This window comes from Mustelus asterias, chromosome 15, assembly GCF_964213995.1.
Source record: "Mustelus asterias chromosome 15, sMusAst1.hap1.1, whole genome shotgun sequence".
Lineage (NCBI taxonomy): Eukaryota > Metazoa > Chordata > Chondrichthyes > Carcharhiniformes > Triakidae > Mustelus > Mustelus asterias.
The window spans coordinates 4,575,076-4,595,127 of NC_135815.1; the positions used below are offsets into that span (position 1 = coordinate 4,575,076).

The following is a 20,052-nucleotide window of genomic DNA, read 5'->3' on the forward strand; positions in this document are numbered from 1 at the left end:
GGATACATTTCATCAGGCCCAGGGGACTTATCGACCTTCAGTTTATTCAAAACTGCCAATACATCCTCCCTCCGAACATCTATTTCCTCCAGCCTATTAGCCTGTAACACCTTCTCTTCCTGAAAAACATGGCCCCTCTCCTTGGTGAACACTGAAGAAAAGTATTCATTCATCACCTCGCCTATCTCTACTGATTCCATACACAAGTTCCCACCACTGTCCTTGACCGGCCCTAACCTCACCCTGGTCATTCTTTTATTCCTCACATAAGAGTAAAAAGCCTTGGGGTTTTCCTTGATCCGACCCGCCAAGGACTTCTCATGTCCCCTCCTAGCTCTCCTCAGCCCCTTTTTCAGCTCATTCCTTGCTAACTTGTAACCCTCAATCGAGCCATCTGAACCTTGTTTCCTCATCCCTACATAAGCTTCCCTCTTCCTTTTCACAAGACATTCCACCTCTTTTGTGAACCACGGTTCCCTCACTCGGCCATTTCCTCCCTGCCTGACAGGGACATACCTATCAAGGACACCCAGTATTTGTTCCTTGAAAAAGTTCCACTTTTCATCAGTGCCTTTCCCTGACAGTTTCTGTTCCCATCTTATGCCCCCTAATTCTTGCCTAATCGCATCATAATTACCTCTCCCCCAATTGTAAGCCTTGCCCTGCCGTCCGGCCCTATCCCTCTCCATTGCAATAACAAAAGACACCGAATTGTGGTCACTATCTCCAATATTTGTTTAGTATTCCTACCATTTCCTTATCTTCGCTATAATTTCTCTCATCTCTACCTCTCAGAAACCCACATTTACTTTCACTAACCTCTTCCTTTTTTGCATGCCTGCACAAGTTCTCACAAATTATTTTGATCTTTCTCCCTGATTTACTCTCAGATTCTTTTTTTCTCTCCTATAATCAATTTCTTGGTTTTCCGCTGCTGATTTTCAAAACTGATCTACAGGCTTGCAACTGCTATTGGCCACATGTAAGCTTTATCTTTTAAGTGAATACTATCCTTAACTTCTCTTTTTTCCTCAAGGGAATACATCTTCATTGAAAATTATGAAGAATTTATTTTAATGTTCACTATTTCATACATACCAGACATACACCATAGAATCCCTGCAGTGCAGAAGGAGGCCATTCGGCCCATTGAGTCTGCACTGACTCTCTGAAAGAGCATCTTGCCAAGGTCCAACCTCCCCCCCCCCACCCCCATCCACCCCCCCACCCCCGCCCCCCCCCCACCCCACACCTATCCCCGTAACCCTGCACATTTACCTGTGGGAGGAAACCGGAACACCTGGAGGGGAACCTACACAGACATAGAGAGAATGTACAAACTCCACACAGTCACCCAAGGCCAGAATCAAACCCAGGTCCCTGGCCCTGTGATGCAGCAGTGCTAACCACTGTGCCCATCATGTGTTTTAATCTAATTTTCCAATCTACTTTAGCCAACTCACTCCTCAAAACATTGGTTTGTTTCGTCACTTTATCTAAACCCTTCATGGTTTTATACACCTTTCTCAAATCTCCCCAGGCTTCTTGTTTCCTTTCCTGGGAGGTGGACATTGCTGGTAAGGTCAACATTGTTGCACTTCAACTGAGGGCAGTTAAGAGTTAACCACATGACTGTGGATTTGGAATTAGATGTTGGCCAGAGCAAGTAAAAGTTTCCTTCCCTAAAGGGCATTAGTTCATCCGATGGATTTTTATGACAATCGACGATAGTTGCCATGAAGTTACCATTGCTACTTTCAATTCCAGATTTATCACGAATTAAATTCAAATGCGACCAGCTGCCATTTGAATCCATGTCCTCAGAGCATTAATCTGGGCCTCTGGATTACTAGTCCAGTGATATCATCACAATATCTCCCCCAGTCTATTTATGTAACTATAAGCTGGCATGTCTCTGGAACCATTCTAATAAATCCCTTCTATACCAATCCCAAAATCATTCCTAAATTCTGATGCCCAGAATTGGACACAGTGGGTGGGATTTTACAGCCTTGCTCGAGCGGGACCGGAAATTCCTGCCCCGGATCAACAGACATTTCTGTTGCCCGCCCCTCGCCTGCTCCGATTCAGTGATGGGTGGGCGGTAGAATTCCAGGGAATACTCCAGTTGAGGTGCAACAAGTGTTTTATTGAAGTTTAAGAAAAACTTGCTGGCTTTTGTATTCTTTGCCTCTATTTCTAAAGCTCAGGGTCCTTAATAACCACTTTTATTAATCAGTCCTTCAAATATGTGCAAAATGCCCCAAAGTCTCACTCTTTGAACCCCTTCTAAAATTGTAACTTGAGTGCATTTATGTATATGTGTGTGTGTGTATATGCATAAACGTTTATGTGTGTATTATAGAACGATCTGGAAGAAGGTGTAACTGGGGTGATCAGTAAGTTTGCGGACGACACGAAAATGGCTGGACTTGCAGATAGTGAGGAACATTGTCAGAGGCTACAGAAAGACATAGATAGGCTGGAAATTTGGGCAAAGAAATGGCAGATGGAGTTCAATCCAGATAAATGCGAAGTGATGCATTTTGGTAGAACTAACGTAGGGGGGAGCTATACGATAAATGGCAGAACCACAAAGGGTGTAGATATGCGGAGGGACCTGGGTGTGCAAGTCCACAGATCCTTGAAGGTGACGTCACAGGTGGAGAAGGTAGTGAATAAGGCATATGGCATGCTTGCCTTTATAGGACAGGGCATAGAGTGTAAAGGTTGGAGTCTGATGTTGCAATTGTATAGAACGTTGGTTGAGCCGCATTTGGAATACTGCGCCCAGTTCTGGTCGCCACACTACCAGAAGGACATGGAGGCTTTAGAGAGAGTGCAGAGGAGGTTTACCAGGATGTTGCCTAGTATGGAAGGGCTTAGTTATGAGGAGAGATTGGGTAAACTGGGGTTGTTCTCACTGGAAAGACAGAGGATGAGGGGTGACCTAATAGAGGTGTATAAAATTATGAAAGGCATAGATAGGGTGAACGGTGGGAAGCTTTTTCCCAGGTTGGTGGTGATGTTCATGAGGGGTCATAGGTTCAAGGTGAGGGGGGGGAGGCTTAACACGGGTATCAGAAGTACATATTTTACACAGAGGGTGGTGGGGGCCTGGAATGCACTGCCGGGCAAGGTGGTGGAGGCGGACACACTGGGAATGTTTAAGACTTATCTAGATAGCCACATGAACGGAGTGGGAATGGAGGGATACGAAAGAATGGTCTAGTTTGGACCAGGGAGCAGCGTGGGCTTGGAGGGCCGAAGGGCCTGTTCCTGTGCTGTATTGTTCTTTGTTCTTTGTTCTTTATTATACACACAGTGTATGTGTACATTTGTGTATATGTGCATGTGTGCAGATACATACATACATGTGTGTGCATATATATATATATACATATATATGTGGGGGTATTGATATGTGTGGATATTTGTGTGTGTGTCAGAGAGAGACCGTAAATCTTCAGAGAATTAAAACTCCAATAGCTTCCATTCCTTAGTGTCTGACCTTCCTGGCCAGATATGTTTTCCATCCTGCATTCTGCTTCATATTCAGACTCTTCAGAGCAAAAGCAACACCCCCCCCCCCTCCGCCCTCGCCACCCTGCAACATTCCAAAAGTGAGTTTTGAGAGTTCCTGTTACACTAAAACTGGAAATCATTAAATATTCTTCAGGCCGAGCTTAAGAAATATAAATGATGCTTTCTGAGAATTTTCAGTTCCCGGAAAGAGCAGTGAAATGCCTACACTTACCCCGAAACCGTTAAACTAATTTCAGATGGAGCCTGTTAAATATGCATGAACCAATTAGTGGTTAGCCTCACAGCGCCAGGGACCCGGTGTTCAATTCCCGGCTTGGGTCATTGTCTGTGTGGCGTCTACATGTTCTCCCTGTGTCTGCGTGGGTTTCCTCCGGGTGCTCCGGTTTCCTCCCACAGTCTGAAAGACGTGCTGGTTAGGTGCATTGGCCATGCTAAATTCTCCCTCAGTGTACCCGAACAGGTGCTGGAGTGTGGCGGCTGGGGGATTTTCACAGTAACTTCATTGTGGTGTTAATATAAGCCTACTTGTGACACTAATAAATAAACTTTACTTCTGTCTTGGTTAAAACCAATTTTATTTCCCATGTGGAAGATTGCCTCTGAATCCTCACTTTGGATCCGGCTTTTGATGGGATCAAAAACTGCGTCAATCAAAGGAACCCCAGTTACTGTATTCCGGATGATGAGTTTATTGGATTTTACATTTCGCAATCAGTTGATTATGCAGTTATGTCTAGACAGGTCGCACTATCCACAAGTTTCCAGAGTGTCGGTAATAGCCAGAGGCAGCCCACTGGTCCGAACTTAATTCTTAATATTGACATGTTAGTAAAATATCTGAGTCGAATTAACTTCCCTACTGGCGAAGTGAGTCGCGCCCGTTCCCCCCTTAAAAACCCCCCATCATGAATCGCGTTCAAACGGAGCCACTAATCGGAGGAGGAATAGAAAGGGATACCCCACATGGGAGTTAAAAGATTCATTCGCACTTTCCTATTAATGTCGACGGGGTTGGGATGATTATCATTCTTCCCTTTTCTGCAGGAGGGAAGAGGTGTGTGTGTGGAGGAGGGGGGGAGGTGGAGGATAGGGAGATGTTTAAATTGGGGGAAAACACGTGAATGCTGAAGAAAGTTGACTATAATTGGCAAATGTTCACATGTCACATTTTGGAAACTCTCCCATGCCAATAGCAGTTCTCAGATTCGAAACAAACACTGCAAAATCCCAATTCTGAACGAGGGAATTTCTCCCAGACACAATGGTTTTAAAATACTTTTTGTAACAGAATAAATACATCGAAAGAACGCAGCGAATAACTGTGTGTGTGTAGAGAGAGTTTATATAAAGGAGGTGATAGTCGTTGTAAATATTCACCCTCTGGTACAGTCGCTTCTGTATAGTTCACTGTTAAAGTTATATGTCTGGAGCTCTTGGTTTGAGGATCTTATGTGAATGTGATGATCGTATTAGCAATGGAATGTAATTACGTTAGACAAGTATGTGGAGTGTTGGCAGCCTTTGTTCAAATCAGATATTACAGTATCACATCATGACATTCTTTTTCCCTCTTCACATTGCCCCCTCCCTCTTTAAAGTCTCGTTTCGTAACGGTTTACGAAAGCTGCTTTTTTTTGCTGTTGCATGGGTTATAGAATAGGGTCAGTATTAAGCCGGGCTTCCCAACGTCGCATCGTCTCAGTTCAGACACACAGAGACTGCGGAGCGGTACAGCAATCGGGACTTCCCCCAAGTTCAACCCCAGCCCAGTCCACTGCTGCCTCTCAACACTCATCTCCGGCTGCTGGGATTTCCTATCTGCAAAGGTTTGCCGTCCCTTCTCTAACTTCAGAGTTTGTTACAAGCGACTTTAGCGAGGATTTTAATCCTGTTTTGTGTGTCACCCTGGGGTCTTTTATGAAGAGGAATTTTCTTTATATTTTGTGGGCATTTCGGATGCACTATTGTATGTGAAAATATTAATCTAAAAATGCTAAATTAAACGGATTGTATATATCATGTAATGAATGTCTAAACTCCCAATGTGATCCAGTTGGGAAGGTTTTGAGTGCAGAATGTCAGAATTGAGATCGAGGGGAAGGTTGCCGAGGACATTACTGAGATCAATGCCTGTGCTTTGTCCCATTTTAAAGTGCCCGGTACTTTCACCTCTGCTCCTCTGTTTGGAGCGAGCGATTTGTCCCTATATTCCGCTCCGAGCACACTTGAGTTATTTCTGGAGGGCTGGGTTGTGTGAAATGGAGGGGAGGGGGGATGAAAAGTACAAGCTCACATTAATTCCCAGATAAAAGTCCCAGAATCGATCCTTGACTGGGCGCAATGTGAAGGGTGAGCCGGAGGGGTGGGGTGGAGCCCGGAGTCGCGGCTGGATTGATGGGGGCTGCTCCTGTGTGAGGGCGGGGAATGGGGAAAATTAGCCACTCACTCCGCTTTAGATTTTGACTTCCACACTCAACACATACAGCCGAAATAGAGACAATCACACAGACAGACACACACAGACAGACAGACAGACACAGACTGAGTCACACATATACAGACAAATAGATATCAACTGATAACCACACACGGAAATATTAACCTTCCCGATCTATAGAGATAACTGTTCGTCTCACATTTTTAAAAAAGATATCTGTAATAAGTTTTAAATATTTTAATTACTGTCTAGTTAAACTCCCGCAACCCAAAAATCCAGGGATCAAAAGACTAACATTTTAACCTTTTGTTTCTTCTTTGTAAAGTTATTACTTATGGGTGAAAGCCCTTTTAACTCAGATCCGCGGGCTGGTGTCCTGGATTGATGTATCTGACACTGAGAGATACATTTAAATGGTCCTCGTTTAAATGGCGTATCGCTAGCACGCTATGGGACAAGCTGCAAACCTGTCTGCTCTTCCACGTGTAGTTAAGGAGAGTGAGTGTGCAGCACCCCCCAGTGATCTCCGGTTGTCTGGAATCTGACAGGCTGCAGATCCGCAGTGTAGCCGCAAGGCGTCAGTGTAACACCATCTTCGACCCCAAATCAGAGACAACTTTGACGAGTGAACTTTTTAAAAGGTTTTTTCTCTTATTTTTAAAACAACCTTTTTTCTCGAACCACAGCTAGTGAAACATCACGCCGACTTTCACCAATGTGTGAAAGGCAGTCACTAGGAAACACGAAATTGATTTTGTTTTGCTCTTTTCGTTGTTTTAATAAAAATAGGTTAATGACTGCAGCCCCAGTACATAAACTGGAGGCGAATGTCTATAAATCGTGTTTGAATTTGTGGTTTTAGCGAACATGAGAGCGAAGTTAAAGAGCCAATATGTAGCTGGTCATGGTAACAGATCGTTAACATATCCGAAACGTGGACAAAGGACAACTTGAGTGTCACCTTGCAGGGAGCAAGTTGAGAACAAACAGAACAGCACAGAAACAGGCCCTTCGGCCCACCAAGTCTGTGCTGACACGGATGCCTCTCTTATCTAATATTTTCTTGCCTCTGCGTTTTCCATATCCATCTATTTCCAGCCTATTCATGTATCTATCTAGATGCCTCGTGAACGAATCTGCTTCCACCACCTCCTCTGGCAGCGCGTTCCAGGCATCCACCACCCTCTGTGCGAAAAACTTGCCTCTTACATCTCTTCTAAACTTCCCCCCTCTCATTCTCAACCTCTGCCCCCCCCCCCCCCCCCCGAGTAATTGACCCTTCGACCCTGGGAAAAAGACTGACTATCCACTCTACCCAAGCCTGTCATAATCTTGTAAACAGGTCCCCCCTCATCCTCCGTCGCTCCGATGAAAACAATCCAAGTTTGTTCAACCTTTCGTCATAGTCCATATCCTCCAAACCAGGCACCATCCTGGTAAATCTCTTCACATGAGTGAAAAATCTTCATAGAAGTGAATTTAAAGAGTTGGGAATGGGAAAGAAATGACAGGCGAGAAAAATGCTGACTTCCGAAGTATCTTCGAAAGGCGAATAACATTCGGGGTAGCTTTTCTCCTGTGTGTATAGAGAAATTTGGGAAAGGCAGGATCTGTGATATATCTTTTCACGTTGTCCACTCCCATTGGGCAAACCTAAAGTCCAGGCTCGGTAATTCAAACCAGATTTTAAAATGTAGGGTTAGTTTTTTTCTAACTTTCAGGCAAGTACAGCTCGCTTCGAGCAGACTTTTACGAGCTGATGTATAAATGTAAGTTGCTGATGTAATGTTGAACAGAGGGAGCTCCTGCAGACATTGCCCCCCCACCCCGCTTCCCTCCGGCATCTGAGAGACAGTGGGGGTGGGGGGAGTAGCAACTGGAGAATGTGCGGTGTTATCAGTGCGGAGTAACCGGACGAACTGGCCAGGGGAATTAGCAGATGTAGAAATGGATTGAGTTTGTAAATCTCCACTACATTTTCCTCCAGCTAGTTCGAAACCGACTAATTTACAGTTTGTGGCTGGGACAGGAGGCGAGAGCTTGTCAGAAATGGGGGGGGGGGGGGGGATGGGGGGCTGATTATGGGCAGATATTGTGACTAAATCAGGCTGGGATTGGAGAGAGGCTGTTCATAAATACAGGGCTTTGGTAGCTGACCTGAAACGTTCCAGCTGTTTGCAGGGGGAGGCAGCCATTCGCTTTCAATCACAGCGTGAGTCCTGGTCCTTGGGTTTAGTAAGGAATGATTGGCCTGTGAGCACAGTTAACCTGCAGGAAAAGTCTCCTGGGGTTAGTTTGTTTGTAAATTGCGTCTTATCCAAAGAAAGAGACAGATCATGTCTCCCCCGGAATGCACTTTCAATTCTTCAGGACATTTGGGATGTGGCTTTGTTCGATACCAGAGAGAGACAGTGACAACTCACCGTTTCCTCTGTTACCAACAGGATTGTTTGCTGCTTTTGTGTCTGTGATCACTTGAGGTCTCCCCCATTCCCCAGGAAACTCGGGAGCTACCCAGGGGGCGGGAGTGACTCAGGTCCGATCCACTGAAATCCTCGGGAAATTTGACTCCAGGCCAAGCGGCGAATTGCAAAAGTCAATGTGGGTTTTCTATATGTTAGTCTCAGCAAAGCGAGTTAAAACTGTGTGAGATAATCTAAAACTCGGAACAACACTGTTCATTCACGGGAGAAAATCCATTCACTGTTTAGTCCTCAAGTTATTTCATTACAGCACACGGGCAACATTTAGCACCCTTTTCTGTAGAACGAGGGAATAAATCCCAATTCTTCCCCTGGACAGGAACTAAGCCCCCACAGCGTTTTGCCACCAAGGACTATTTATCACAAGATAAAAGCAAAATACTGCGGATGCTGGAATCTGAAACAGAAAATGCTGGAAAATCTCAGTAGGTCTGACGGTATCTGTGGGGAGAGAATAGAACCAACGTTTCCAGTCTCGATGACCCATCGTCAGAGCCGAGGCCAGCTCTGATAGACGGTTATCTGGACTTCAAGTATTGACTCTATTCTTTCGCCACAGATGCTGTCGGACCTGCTGGGATTTTCCAGCATTTACTATTTATCACAAGTTGCGAGGATAAGGTGAAGCAGATGTGTTTTTACAGTACCCACCCTGAGACTCGCCCTTGTATCCCAGATTGAACTGAATTTAAATTCCGCCATCTGCTGTGATGGGATTTGTAGCTGTGTTCCAGAACAGGGGCTTGAGGATTACTCCTGGCTGTGATATTGCCACCTTCTCCCCCAACTCTTTCTGGATTTCTGCCCACTGTTTGCATTCAGCTCTCTCAATCTCATTGAAAATGTTAATTATCAGCTTGAAATACATTGAAATATTGTTGTGACATGACATTAGAATGATCTTGGCTTGGAGCAGGAGCAGTGTATCAATGACGGAAGTACAGATAATCCTCACTCCTCCCCCTTTTTCTGATTCGCAGAAGGGGTTAAAGGCAGTGAGGGAGTTTCCCTGCTCCAGTCCTCCAATGGCTCCACTTGGTTCAGTTAGGAGAAGGTTGTGCATTCGAGTTTCACTCCTTGGTCACACAATCTAGACTGGCACTCCCACTGCAGTACTGAGGGAGGGCTGCACTGTCGCTGGTGCCACCTTTCAGATCAGATGTTAAGTTGAGGCCCTGTTGCCTCTCATGAATGAAAAAGATCCCTTGACCAAGATTGCAAGTGGAGTAGGAGAATTCTCCCCCGGGGTCCTTGACCCACATTCATCCTGAAATCAGCATCATTGAAAAAGATCACCTGGCCATTATCTCGTTGCTGTGTATGGGATCGTGCTGTGCACAAATTGACTGCCACATTTCTTACGCTACAACAGTGACTGCACTTCAAATGCGATTAATTAATTGTGGAGCATATTTGACTGTGGAATGTGAGATATAATTGAAATACTCTTTCTTGTCTGACTTACTCATTAAGTAGTCAGAGATGCCACACTTCCTGTCCAGTTCTGCACGCAATAACTGGCCTCAGCATCCATGGGTTGGAAAAGGGAGAGAGGAATTGGCCAGGATTCCTGAACCTGATGACTATTTAGTAACTACTGTCAGAGGTATCTGTGTTTGTGTGTTAGTGAGAGGGAGAGGGGGCTGAGGGGAAGAGAGGGGTAGAGAATCGTGCAGTTTATCAAATGAAGACAGGATTGGCCTGGGCTGTGATGCCTAGTTGGGTGAATAGCTGACTTCCATTCTTTACCAAAGCTCTGTGTGACTCATCAAGATTTGGGCAAAATGCCAAAAGGACAGTAGACTTTGAGGGAGCAGTGAAGCAGTGAGAAGTTGCCAATTTCAGAAGGCAATTGGTGTGGGCCGAGTTGGGGAGAGCAGTGGGTCGGGTTGGGGAGTGGGTCAGTGTGCATGGGAGAGGAAATTAGCTTGATTCAATTTGACAGTCACTTAAATAAAAACAGAAAATGCTGGAAACACTTAACAGTTCAGGCAGAGTTTGTAAAGAGCGACGCTGTGGAGATAACTGGAAAACATTAAGAGATGAAATGAGTTTCAAGCAAGTACAGAGACTGAGAAAAGGGGCAGGGGAAGAACAAAAGAGAGCATTGGTTCTCGGGCAGATGGGAGGAGACATGAAATGACAAAAGCCAGAATGTGATGGTAAATGGGACAAGTACAGAATGGATTGAAGGGTTGAGAGAAGGTGTAAATGGAGAACAATAGAAACATCGCCAACAGCCGTGTCAGAAAGAAATGGATTGTTAGCACCAAGAGTGTATTGATATTGTGGCAGCCACAGATTTAATCTGTGGAGAGGAACAAGCTAATCTATGGTCACCTCGACCTGAAACATGTTTCTCTCCACAGTGGCTGTCTGACCTGCTGATATTTTCCAGCAGTTTTTATTCTTATTTCACATTTCCAGCATCAACAATATTTTTTTGTGTTAGTTTGTGAATTTAGTTTGCCTCCAGAATGGTGGATTGCAATGTTTGAAACATTGAACTAGAACATAAAGCAAGTCAGTCATGTCCAATATAGCCAAAGGTTAGTCATATAAATAAAATCCTTTTCTTAGTTGGAAACAGGCCATTTCAATAACCTTCCACAAACATCAGCCAGTCAGTGGCCAGTGTTTGATAACTTGCAGATGCTCTTTGTGGAAACATTTTTTCAATTTTTGTTTTGAAAGGGATCAGTTGGGAGACACAGCCCCTTCATTGACCTCTGCCAACTGAGTAAGACATTTCCCAAACATTTTCCTGGTCTTCAGTTTTTCTGTAAGATGCCTGCGTATTTCGTGTTTTTGCGTCTGGATACTTCTCTGTATGTGCAGGAGAGAGGACGCATGTGGATGAATGTGCGTTAGACGATGGGACAGTGAGCGGGCGTATAAGTGTGAACAAGTGAATGTGCAAGTGGGTGAGTGTGAGAGAGCGAATGTGCAGACAGGTGAGTGTGTGAGGTGAGTGTGAGCAACCATGCGGGTAGGTGACTGTCAGCAAGCGTGCAAGTGGATGTGAGCGAGCGAGCATGTGGGTGAGTGTGGGTGGGTGGGTGGGTGAGTGAGTGTGGGTGGGTGGGCAGGCATGTGAGTGTGAGCAGGTGGACGTGTGAGTGTGAGAGTGTGAGTGAGCAAGCGAGCAGGTGAGTGTGAGTGGGCAGGTGAGTGTGAGTGGGCAGGTGAGTGCGGGTGAGTGAGAAGGTGAGTGTGGGCGAGCAAATTGAGAGCCGGGTGAGTGTGGGGCTGGTTTTAAGAAGAGAGTTACATTTTCCAGCTTCTGAAGATAACAATGTCGAGAAAGTGAAAACCAGCGAGATGCTCCCTCTGGTTCCAGTGCAAACACCTGACAACACAATGTTTGTTTGTTTGTTTGTTTCTTCCAAAGTGAGGTCCAAGTCAGAATAGTCCAAGTCAGTGCTTCTCTGAAATGTTTGGTCAGGTAAAAAGTTGTCAAACTCTTCATTTCAATTCTAACAGTTTTATTTTCTTTGTAATTTTTGAAGTTGTGCAAGGTAAGTAAAACTGAGGATAGACTGCCCCATAACATGCTGTTGACAGATTCTAGGCTGGGAAATTCCCAGCACTCTAGAGATTAGCGATGCCCATGTTCAGAATCTCGCCTTTCTGTTCCCAACAATCCCCCTCCCCACTCATCCTAGAGTAACCACCTTCCACTCCATCACTGTCAGCACTCTCTCTCTCTCTCCCTTTCTCAACCCCTGAGTTGGAACCTGAGAAGATCATCATTTCCTCTCAATCCATCATTGATGTGCCTTCAACAAGAAAATAAATATTTAAATAACACCGTACACAAACACAGGATATTCCAAAATGCTTTACAGCCAATGAGACAGTTTGATGGTGTGGTCATTGTTGTAATGTAGGAAACATGGCAGCCAATTTGCACACAGCAAGATCCCACAAATGGCTATGGGATAAAGGCCAGATGGTCAGTTTTAGTTATGTGTTCAAAGGATAAATGTTGGCCACATCAACTCTACTGATTTTTATACTCTCCTCAGAGGGTCTTTTTTGCATACAAGCTCTTTCATTCTTTTCTCTTCAGTTGGGTCTTTGGATAGTTTACTGTTAGAAGATGCTGTATAAATGCAACTTGTTTTCGTTTCATTCCATTTTTTTCCCACTGATTTGCTTGAATTTCAGGAAAGTCCAGGAAAACCCTGGGGAACTGATAGTCCTAACCCTCACAAGATCTCAACCAACTGGATCATTCTGAGCTAGCAAAATAATCACCCTGATAATGCAGCACTCCCTCAGTACTGATGCTCTGACAATGCAGCATACCCTCAGTACTGCCTCTCTGACAGTGCAGCACTCCCTCAGTACTGCCTCTCTGACAGTGCAGCACTCCCTCAGTACTGCCTCTCTGACAGTGCAGCACTCCCTCAGTACTGCCTCTCTGACAGTACAGCACTCCCTCAGTGCTGATCCTCTGACAGTGCAGCACTCGCTCAGTACTGCCCCTCTGACAGTGCTGCACACCCTTAGTACTGCCCCTCTGACAGTGCGGCACTCCCTCAGTACTGCCCCTCTGACAGTGCTGTACACCCTCAGTACTGCCCCTCTAACAGTGCTACACTCCCTCAGTACTGACCCTCTAACAGTGCAGCACTGCCTCAGCACTGACCCTATGACAGCATGGCGCTTCTTCAGTACTGACCCTCGACAGTGCAGCACTCCCGCAGTGCTGCGTTGGGAGTATCATCCAGGATTCTGTTCCTCTGTCTCCGAGTGAAACTTGTTCCGACCTTTGGTTTGGAGTATCATGCTGCCAGCAGACTGCAGTTATACTGCTGGTTATCTCACTTTGTCCTGTGAGAGATTTGTGAGCGCTGTTAGAAATATGCAGTGATCACTGATTACCTCTGTCCTGGCCTCATGAACAGTCAGAAATAATGTTTCTAATGGGACTCTGTGCTCCAGTGGTCAGTCCAGATGTTATTAAAACATGGCTGTGCAGCCGGCTGGTGTTAACAGTTCAGCTTGCTCAGCTTCCCCGGGGGAACAAAACAAACTATTCCTCACTCCCACCTTCAGGATACAACTCTGGAATCCTGCTCCCATTTTCATGTTGATCTGCATCCTAAATCTGCCAGTACTGACTCAGAAGTGGTGGAATGAAGCACTGTCATGTCTATATTGTATTCAAAACAAATCGCCCATGTGGGCCCTGGTCAGACACACAGCACTTAGAGAGTGTGTGCTTAAAGAAACCAAATGCTTCAAGGTGCTTCAGAGGAACATAATCAGACAAAACAATATCGACCCAGAATGACAGCAGGGGATATTGGTTGAGAGCCGGAGAGGTTTAGGGAGGGAATTTAGGGAGGGAATTACAGAGCTTAAGGTTCAGACTGTCGAAGGCACGGCCGCCAGTGGTGGAATGATGAAAATCAGGGATGCACGACAGGCCAGATTTGGAGGAACACACTGTTCTCCTGGGGCAGGGAAGGTCAAAGCGATAAGAAAGGGCAAGGCCATGGGGGCGGGGGACAGATTTGAACATAAGGATAATAATTTTGCGGAGCTTGAGCCTTGGGATGAGCTGGATATGCCAAGTCTTGGGCGGAGGTGGTTCTAAATTATGTGTGGAGCTAGGAACACTGCAGTTATACCTTTAGAATGCTCACAATCAGATCCTGATTCTCATCCAACACGCTGGTATTTTTCTTGACTGGGCAGCTTCAGTGATGTTCTTGACACGAACACAGGACAATGTTCTTACTCATTTATTTACTCCTTTGGCATGGTAACTCTGTGTGTCACTGCTGCCCACACCTCTTTGAGTTCCAGGGAACTCCACACTGCTCTGCAGTAATTACAAAGCCCCAAGTAGTATTTAAAATATTTGAACTGGCAGATAGCCTCAGTGACTGGTTTATCATTTATAATGCTGGAGTTTTTAAGACTGTGTTTGGACATTTATCTCAACTTATAAACACAATAGTTATTGGGCAGCATGATGGCACAGCACCAGGGACCCGAGTTCGATTCCCAGCTTGGATGACTGTCTGTGTGGAGTCTGTACATTCTCCCCGTGTCTGCATGGGTTTCCTCTGGGTGCTCTGGTTCCCTCCCTGGGTTTCCTCCGTGTGTTCTGGTTCTCTCCCACAGTCTGAAAGATGTGCTGGTTAGGTGCATTGGCCATGCTAAATTCTCCCTCAGTGTATCCGAGCAGGCGCTGGAGCGTGGCGACTAGGTGATTTTCACAATAACTTCATTGCAGTGTGAGCCTACTTGTGACACTAATAAATAAACTTTAAACTTTAACATTATATTTAGGTGCAGCCAGTGGTTAGTGGTATGCTTGTTGCTGCTGGCATTTTGCCAGCAAGGTGGGAGATGGTAGATGGCCTTACCCACCTTTGGGCTTACTGAGCTGGGTAGAATTTTGCCAAATTGAGATTGCTAGGTTGGCCTCGTTGTGGGATGGCAGTGGGATGAGTTGCCATCCTGATCAGGCATCCTGTTGCCCATAGAAGGCCCCTCCAGTGGCAAAGGCATGTTGAAAGACACCCCAGTTATGAGGACCAAATCCCTCTTCTCACTTGCCTCCCAGTAGCCCCACAAACTTATCTTCAGTCCAGAACTTCTCTATGTTTACCTGTCCTGGGTTTGTTGCAGTCCCAGCAGTGACCACCTTTCCCAGGAGCGCTATTGGGATTGGAGAGCTGTTGTCCCTCCAATTGGCTTGCAGCTCTTTGGGACAGGGCTTTGTCCTTTAATGAGCCAGAAACCTCAACTGCAGACTGTTTGTTGTCCCAGTCCCATCAATAGTGGGAAATAAGAAAATGGTGGAAGGGCTGAATAGATATTTAGTGTTGTCTTCACCTGTAGAGGATACAAATAACATTTCAGAAATACTTGTAAGTCAAGATGAAAGGGAGGGAGGAGCTCCAAGCAACTACAATCACCCAGGAAAAGGTACTGAGTAAACTATTAGAATTAAAAGCTAACAAGTCGGTAAGACCTGATGGACCTCATCCTAGAGTCCTAAAAGAAGTGACAGCTGAGACAGTAGATATACAAATATCTACAAATATATAAAACAAAAAAGAGTGGCTAAAGTAAACATTGGTCCTTTCGAGGATGAGAAGGGGGATGTAATAACTGGAAATGAGAAAATGGCTGAGGTATTGAACAGGTATTTTGTGTCGGTCTTCACAGTGGAAGACACAAATAACATACCAAAAATTGATGACAGAAAGGCTATGGCAGGTGAGGACCTAGAAACCATCATTATCACGAAAGAGGTAGTGTTGGGCAAGTTAATGGGGATAAAGGTAAGGTAGACAAGTCTCCTGGTCCTGATGGAATGCATCCCAGGGTACTAAAAGAGATGGCGGGAGAAATACCAAATGCACCAGTGGTAATTTACCAAAATTCACTGGACTCTGTGGTGGTTCCCGCAGATTGTGACGCCACTGTTTAAAAAAGGAGGCAGACAAAAGGCAGGTAACTATAGACCGGTTAGCTTAATTTCTGTAGGAGGGAAAAGGCTTGAATCTATCATCAAGGAAGAAATAGCGAGACATCTGGATATAAATTGTCCCATTGGGAAGACGCAGCATGGGTTCATGAAGGGAAGGTCATGTTTGACTAATTTGGTGGAATTCTTTGAGAACATTACATGTGCAGTGGACAATGGGGAACCTGTGGATGTGGTGTATCTGGATTTCCAGAAGACATTTGACAAGGTGCTGCACCAAAGACTGCTGCATAAGATAAAGGTGCACGGTGTTATGAGTAATGTATTAGCATGGATAGAGGATTGGTTAACTAACAGAAAGCAAAGAGTGGGGATAAATGGATGTTTTTCTGAGTGACCAGTGGTGTGCCTCAGGGATCAGTGTTGGGACCGCAATTGTTTATGATTTACATAGATGATTTGGAGTTGGGGACCAAGTGTAGTGTGTCAAAATTCACAGATGACACTAAGATAGGTGGCAGAGCAAAGTGTGCAGAGGATGCTGAAAGTCTGCAAAGGGATATAGATAGTCAAAGTGAGTGGGCGAGAGGGTCTGGCAGATGGAGTACAATGTTGGTAAATGTGAGGTCATCCATTCTTGTAGGAATAACAGCAAAATAGACTATTATCTAAATGGCAAAAAATTGCAGCATGCTGCTGTGCAGAGGGACCTGGGTGTCCTTGTGCAGGAATCTCAAGGAGTTGGTTTGCAGGTGCGGTAGGTAATTAAGAAGGCAAATAGAATTTTATCCTTTATTGCGAGAGGGATGGAGTTTAAAAACAGCGAGGTTATGTTGCAGCTGTACAAGGTGCTGGTGAGGTCACACCTGGAGTACTGTGTACAGTTTTGGTCTCCTTACTTGAGAAAGGATATACTGGCACTGGAGGAGGTGCAGAGGGGATTCACGAGGTTGATTCCGGAGTTGAGAGGGTTGGCTTATGAGGAGAGACTGAGTAGACTGGGGCTATACTCATTGGAATTCAGAAGAGTGGAGGGGAGGTCTTATGGAAACATATAAGATTATGAAGGGAAGAGAGAAGATAGAAGCAGGGAAGTTGTTTCCACTGGCAGATGAAACTAGAACTAGGGGGCATAGCCTCAAAATAAGGAAAGCAGATTTAGGACTGAGTTGAGGAGGAATTCTTCACACAAAGGATTGTGAATCTGTGAAATTCCCTGCCCAGTGATGCAGTTGAGGCTACCTCATTGAATGCTTTTAAGGCGAGGATAGATAAATTTTTGAACAGTGAAGGAATTAAGAGTTATGGTGAGTGGGCAGGAAGTGGAGCGGAGTCCACGAAAAGATCAGCCATGATCTTATTAAATGGCGGAGCAGGCTCGAGGGGCCAGATGGCCTACTCCTGCTCCTAGTTCTTATGTTCTTATAAAGAAACATAGATAGCTTAAGAGTGGGCTATATCGAGTATAATGTGTCAGCACGTGAACTTGAAGAATAAAGCATTTTACAGTTTAAACAGAGAAAGATGTGGGAGTCCTGGTACATGAATCACAAAAAGTTAGTATGGAAGTACAATAAGTGAATCGGAAGGCAAATGGAAAGTTGTTGTTTATTGCAAGGGGAATGGAGTGTAAAAGTAGATAAATCTTGCTACAGTTGCATGGGGCAGTGATATCTGTACTATTATGTACAATTTTGTTCTCCCTATTTGAGAAAGCATACAATTACATTTGAAGCAGTTCAGAGAAGGTTTCCTTGACTGAATCCTGGGATGAAGGGGTTATCTTATGAGGAAAAGTTGGACAGGCTGGGTCTATATCCATTGAAGTTGAGAAGAATGAGAGATAATCTTATTGAGCTATATAGATCCTGAGGGGGCTTGATAGGGTGGATGCTGAGAGGGTGTTTTGCCTTGTGCGAGAGAAGAGATCTAAAGGACATAGTTTAAAGTTCAAGGGTCTCCCATTTAAGGAGATGAGGAGTTTTTTTTCTCTGAGTGTTATTAGTCTCTGGAATTCTCTTCAACACAGAGTGATGGAGTCTGAGTCTGGTGCGTATCTGTGTGTGTGCGTGCGTGTCTGTGTGTGTGCATCTGTATGTGTGCATGTGTGTCTCTGTGCGTGGAGGTCTATTTGTGTGTGTGTGCATATTCATGCACATGCATGCATGTGCATATGTTTATGTATGCGTGCATGTTTGTGCGTGGATATTACAGTCAAGTTCACACCTGATACCCACTAAGTTACAGCCACTACTTAACTGAGCCCATTCTTCAATCTGACTGTGTCTCTTCACTTTTTGCCACTGTTGAGTTTTTCTCTTTTCTTTCCAGATTCATTCATGCACTTGTGAGTCCAGCGAGCGAAAATGAAGAATAGGCTATGCCTAACAGTTGCTGCTGTGTTCGCAGCTCTATTTGCTGCCTCGGTGGAAGCTCAAGGTAATGTCTCATTTCTCTCCGGCCACTCCTGCACAGAAGTGGTACAGGACCAATGCCTACAGGCTAAGCAAGGGTGATGACCAATTCATTTCTTTTCCCTCGCTGATGTACGTCAATTCCACCTCCATGGCAATATAATCCTCCTGACGGTGGAGTGTAAATAAAACCAATGTTCAATCTAACTTTTCTCTCAGTAGAATTGATGGAATGGTGCTTCTTCACGATATATCAATTTGCCATTATTGTATTGCTTATCTATTTGATTTTGCTGTGTTTTCATACTAATTATTTTATTCTTAACAGGTTGTGTAAAACTCCACAGTAATGTCAGTAATACATTTATTTATATTGCTGCATCAATAAATGCTCAGGGCCATTTGACTGATCACTTGAAAACATTAAAGAAAGTTTGAGTGAAGATCAATCATCACATGGATTCAACTTTGCATTCTAAAGTGATATAAAAATTTTCTTTTGAATATGTATTAATAATTATGCTTCAATTTATCTTCTTTTCCTATCATATGGGTAGCACAGCAGCAAAATCTGTCTACCCACTGTACAAACAAAATTGCCAATGTAGTGAACTGATTTCCTGACATTGATAATTCTTGCAAAGTTACTAGAAACTCAGACCAAAGTGATTCTTTTCCACAGTTTTCGCAATGTCACTAACACACATATACACACATGTACGAGCGCCAGAGGAGTTTTTCCTCACACATTTCCTTTAAACATTTCTGATAGAATGTTGACCCTTCGGATTACCTTTTATGTTTTTCTCCATCACACTTTATTTCAAACCAGCGTGAAACGCAATATTTATCTAAGATGTTACTTAATGAAATATATGACTCAGCATGAGGCTTGATTGCATGCTTAAGAAAATGGCATGAATTTGGATAACTTTCTGTGGAACTGATAACTTGATATCTTGTGTACCAGATTTGGGGGGAAATTAATCTGTTAGGCTACTTAGACCTTTGTTCTAACTGTCAATATTTGTATATAACCACAGTTCACAGTCTCCAAACCAAAACACTGAAAAAAATCATTCCAGTAGTTTCAGTTTTACCTGATAAGGAGTGCAGGGTGACCAACAATCTGGACACACTGTATTGAGCCAAAACCATCGGACTTAACTGCAGATTGGATGCATTCCAATAGGAGTTTGCTGATCCTCCCTGACTGCAATTACTGTCCTTATAAGGAGAGATCCACCTCTTTCAAAGCACTGGTTAAATGGAGAATTACTGCAGTCACAATGCTGACTTGTACTCATAGCAGTGTCTTTGCAGCCTCTTCATCAACATGATGTAAATGGAGCTAATTTTAATTCTTTTTAAAGGACCGAGTTTCCCATGCTTTTGTCATATGCGAAAACAAGATAAAACTTTATCCAAAATGGTTATGACTCACCACTGATAAAGAAATCAAATAATCTCTATAACATTGTTGTAGTGAAATTACTGACAAAAAAACACTTATTCTTAGGCAAGGGTCAAGGATGACTTGCTTCCGCACTAAACATGAGGGGTCCAATGTGGGATTTCCAGCCTCCCTGCAGACTTCGGAATGATCTTATAGAGGTCTATAAAAGACTGAGGGGCTTAGATCAATTAGATAGTCAACATCTTTTCCCAAAGGTAGGGGAGTCTAAAACTAGAGGGTATAGGTTCAAGGTGAGAGGG

At 44.3% G+C, this 20,052-nt stretch overlaps 1 protein-coding gene across 2 annotated transcripts in view; it reads left to right on the forward strand.

The window, feature by feature from the left end:
- Positions 1-5,210: 5,210 nt before the first annotated feature.
- LOC144504285 (collagen alpha-1(XII) chain-like) overlaps positions 5,211-20,052 on the forward strand; it is a 284,762-nt gene continuing 269,920 nt past the window's right edge. For both annotated transcript variants that reach the window (XM_078229390.1, XM_078229389.1), the window contains exons 1-2: positions 5,211-5,372; positions 18,254-18,361. In XM_078229390.1, coding sequence (XP_078085516.1) covers positions 18,289-18,361 — 73 coding nt within the window. In that variant the 5' untranslated portion in view covers positions 5,211-5,372; positions 18,254-18,288. The remainder of the gene's footprint in view (positions 5,373-18,253; positions 18,362-20,052) is intronic.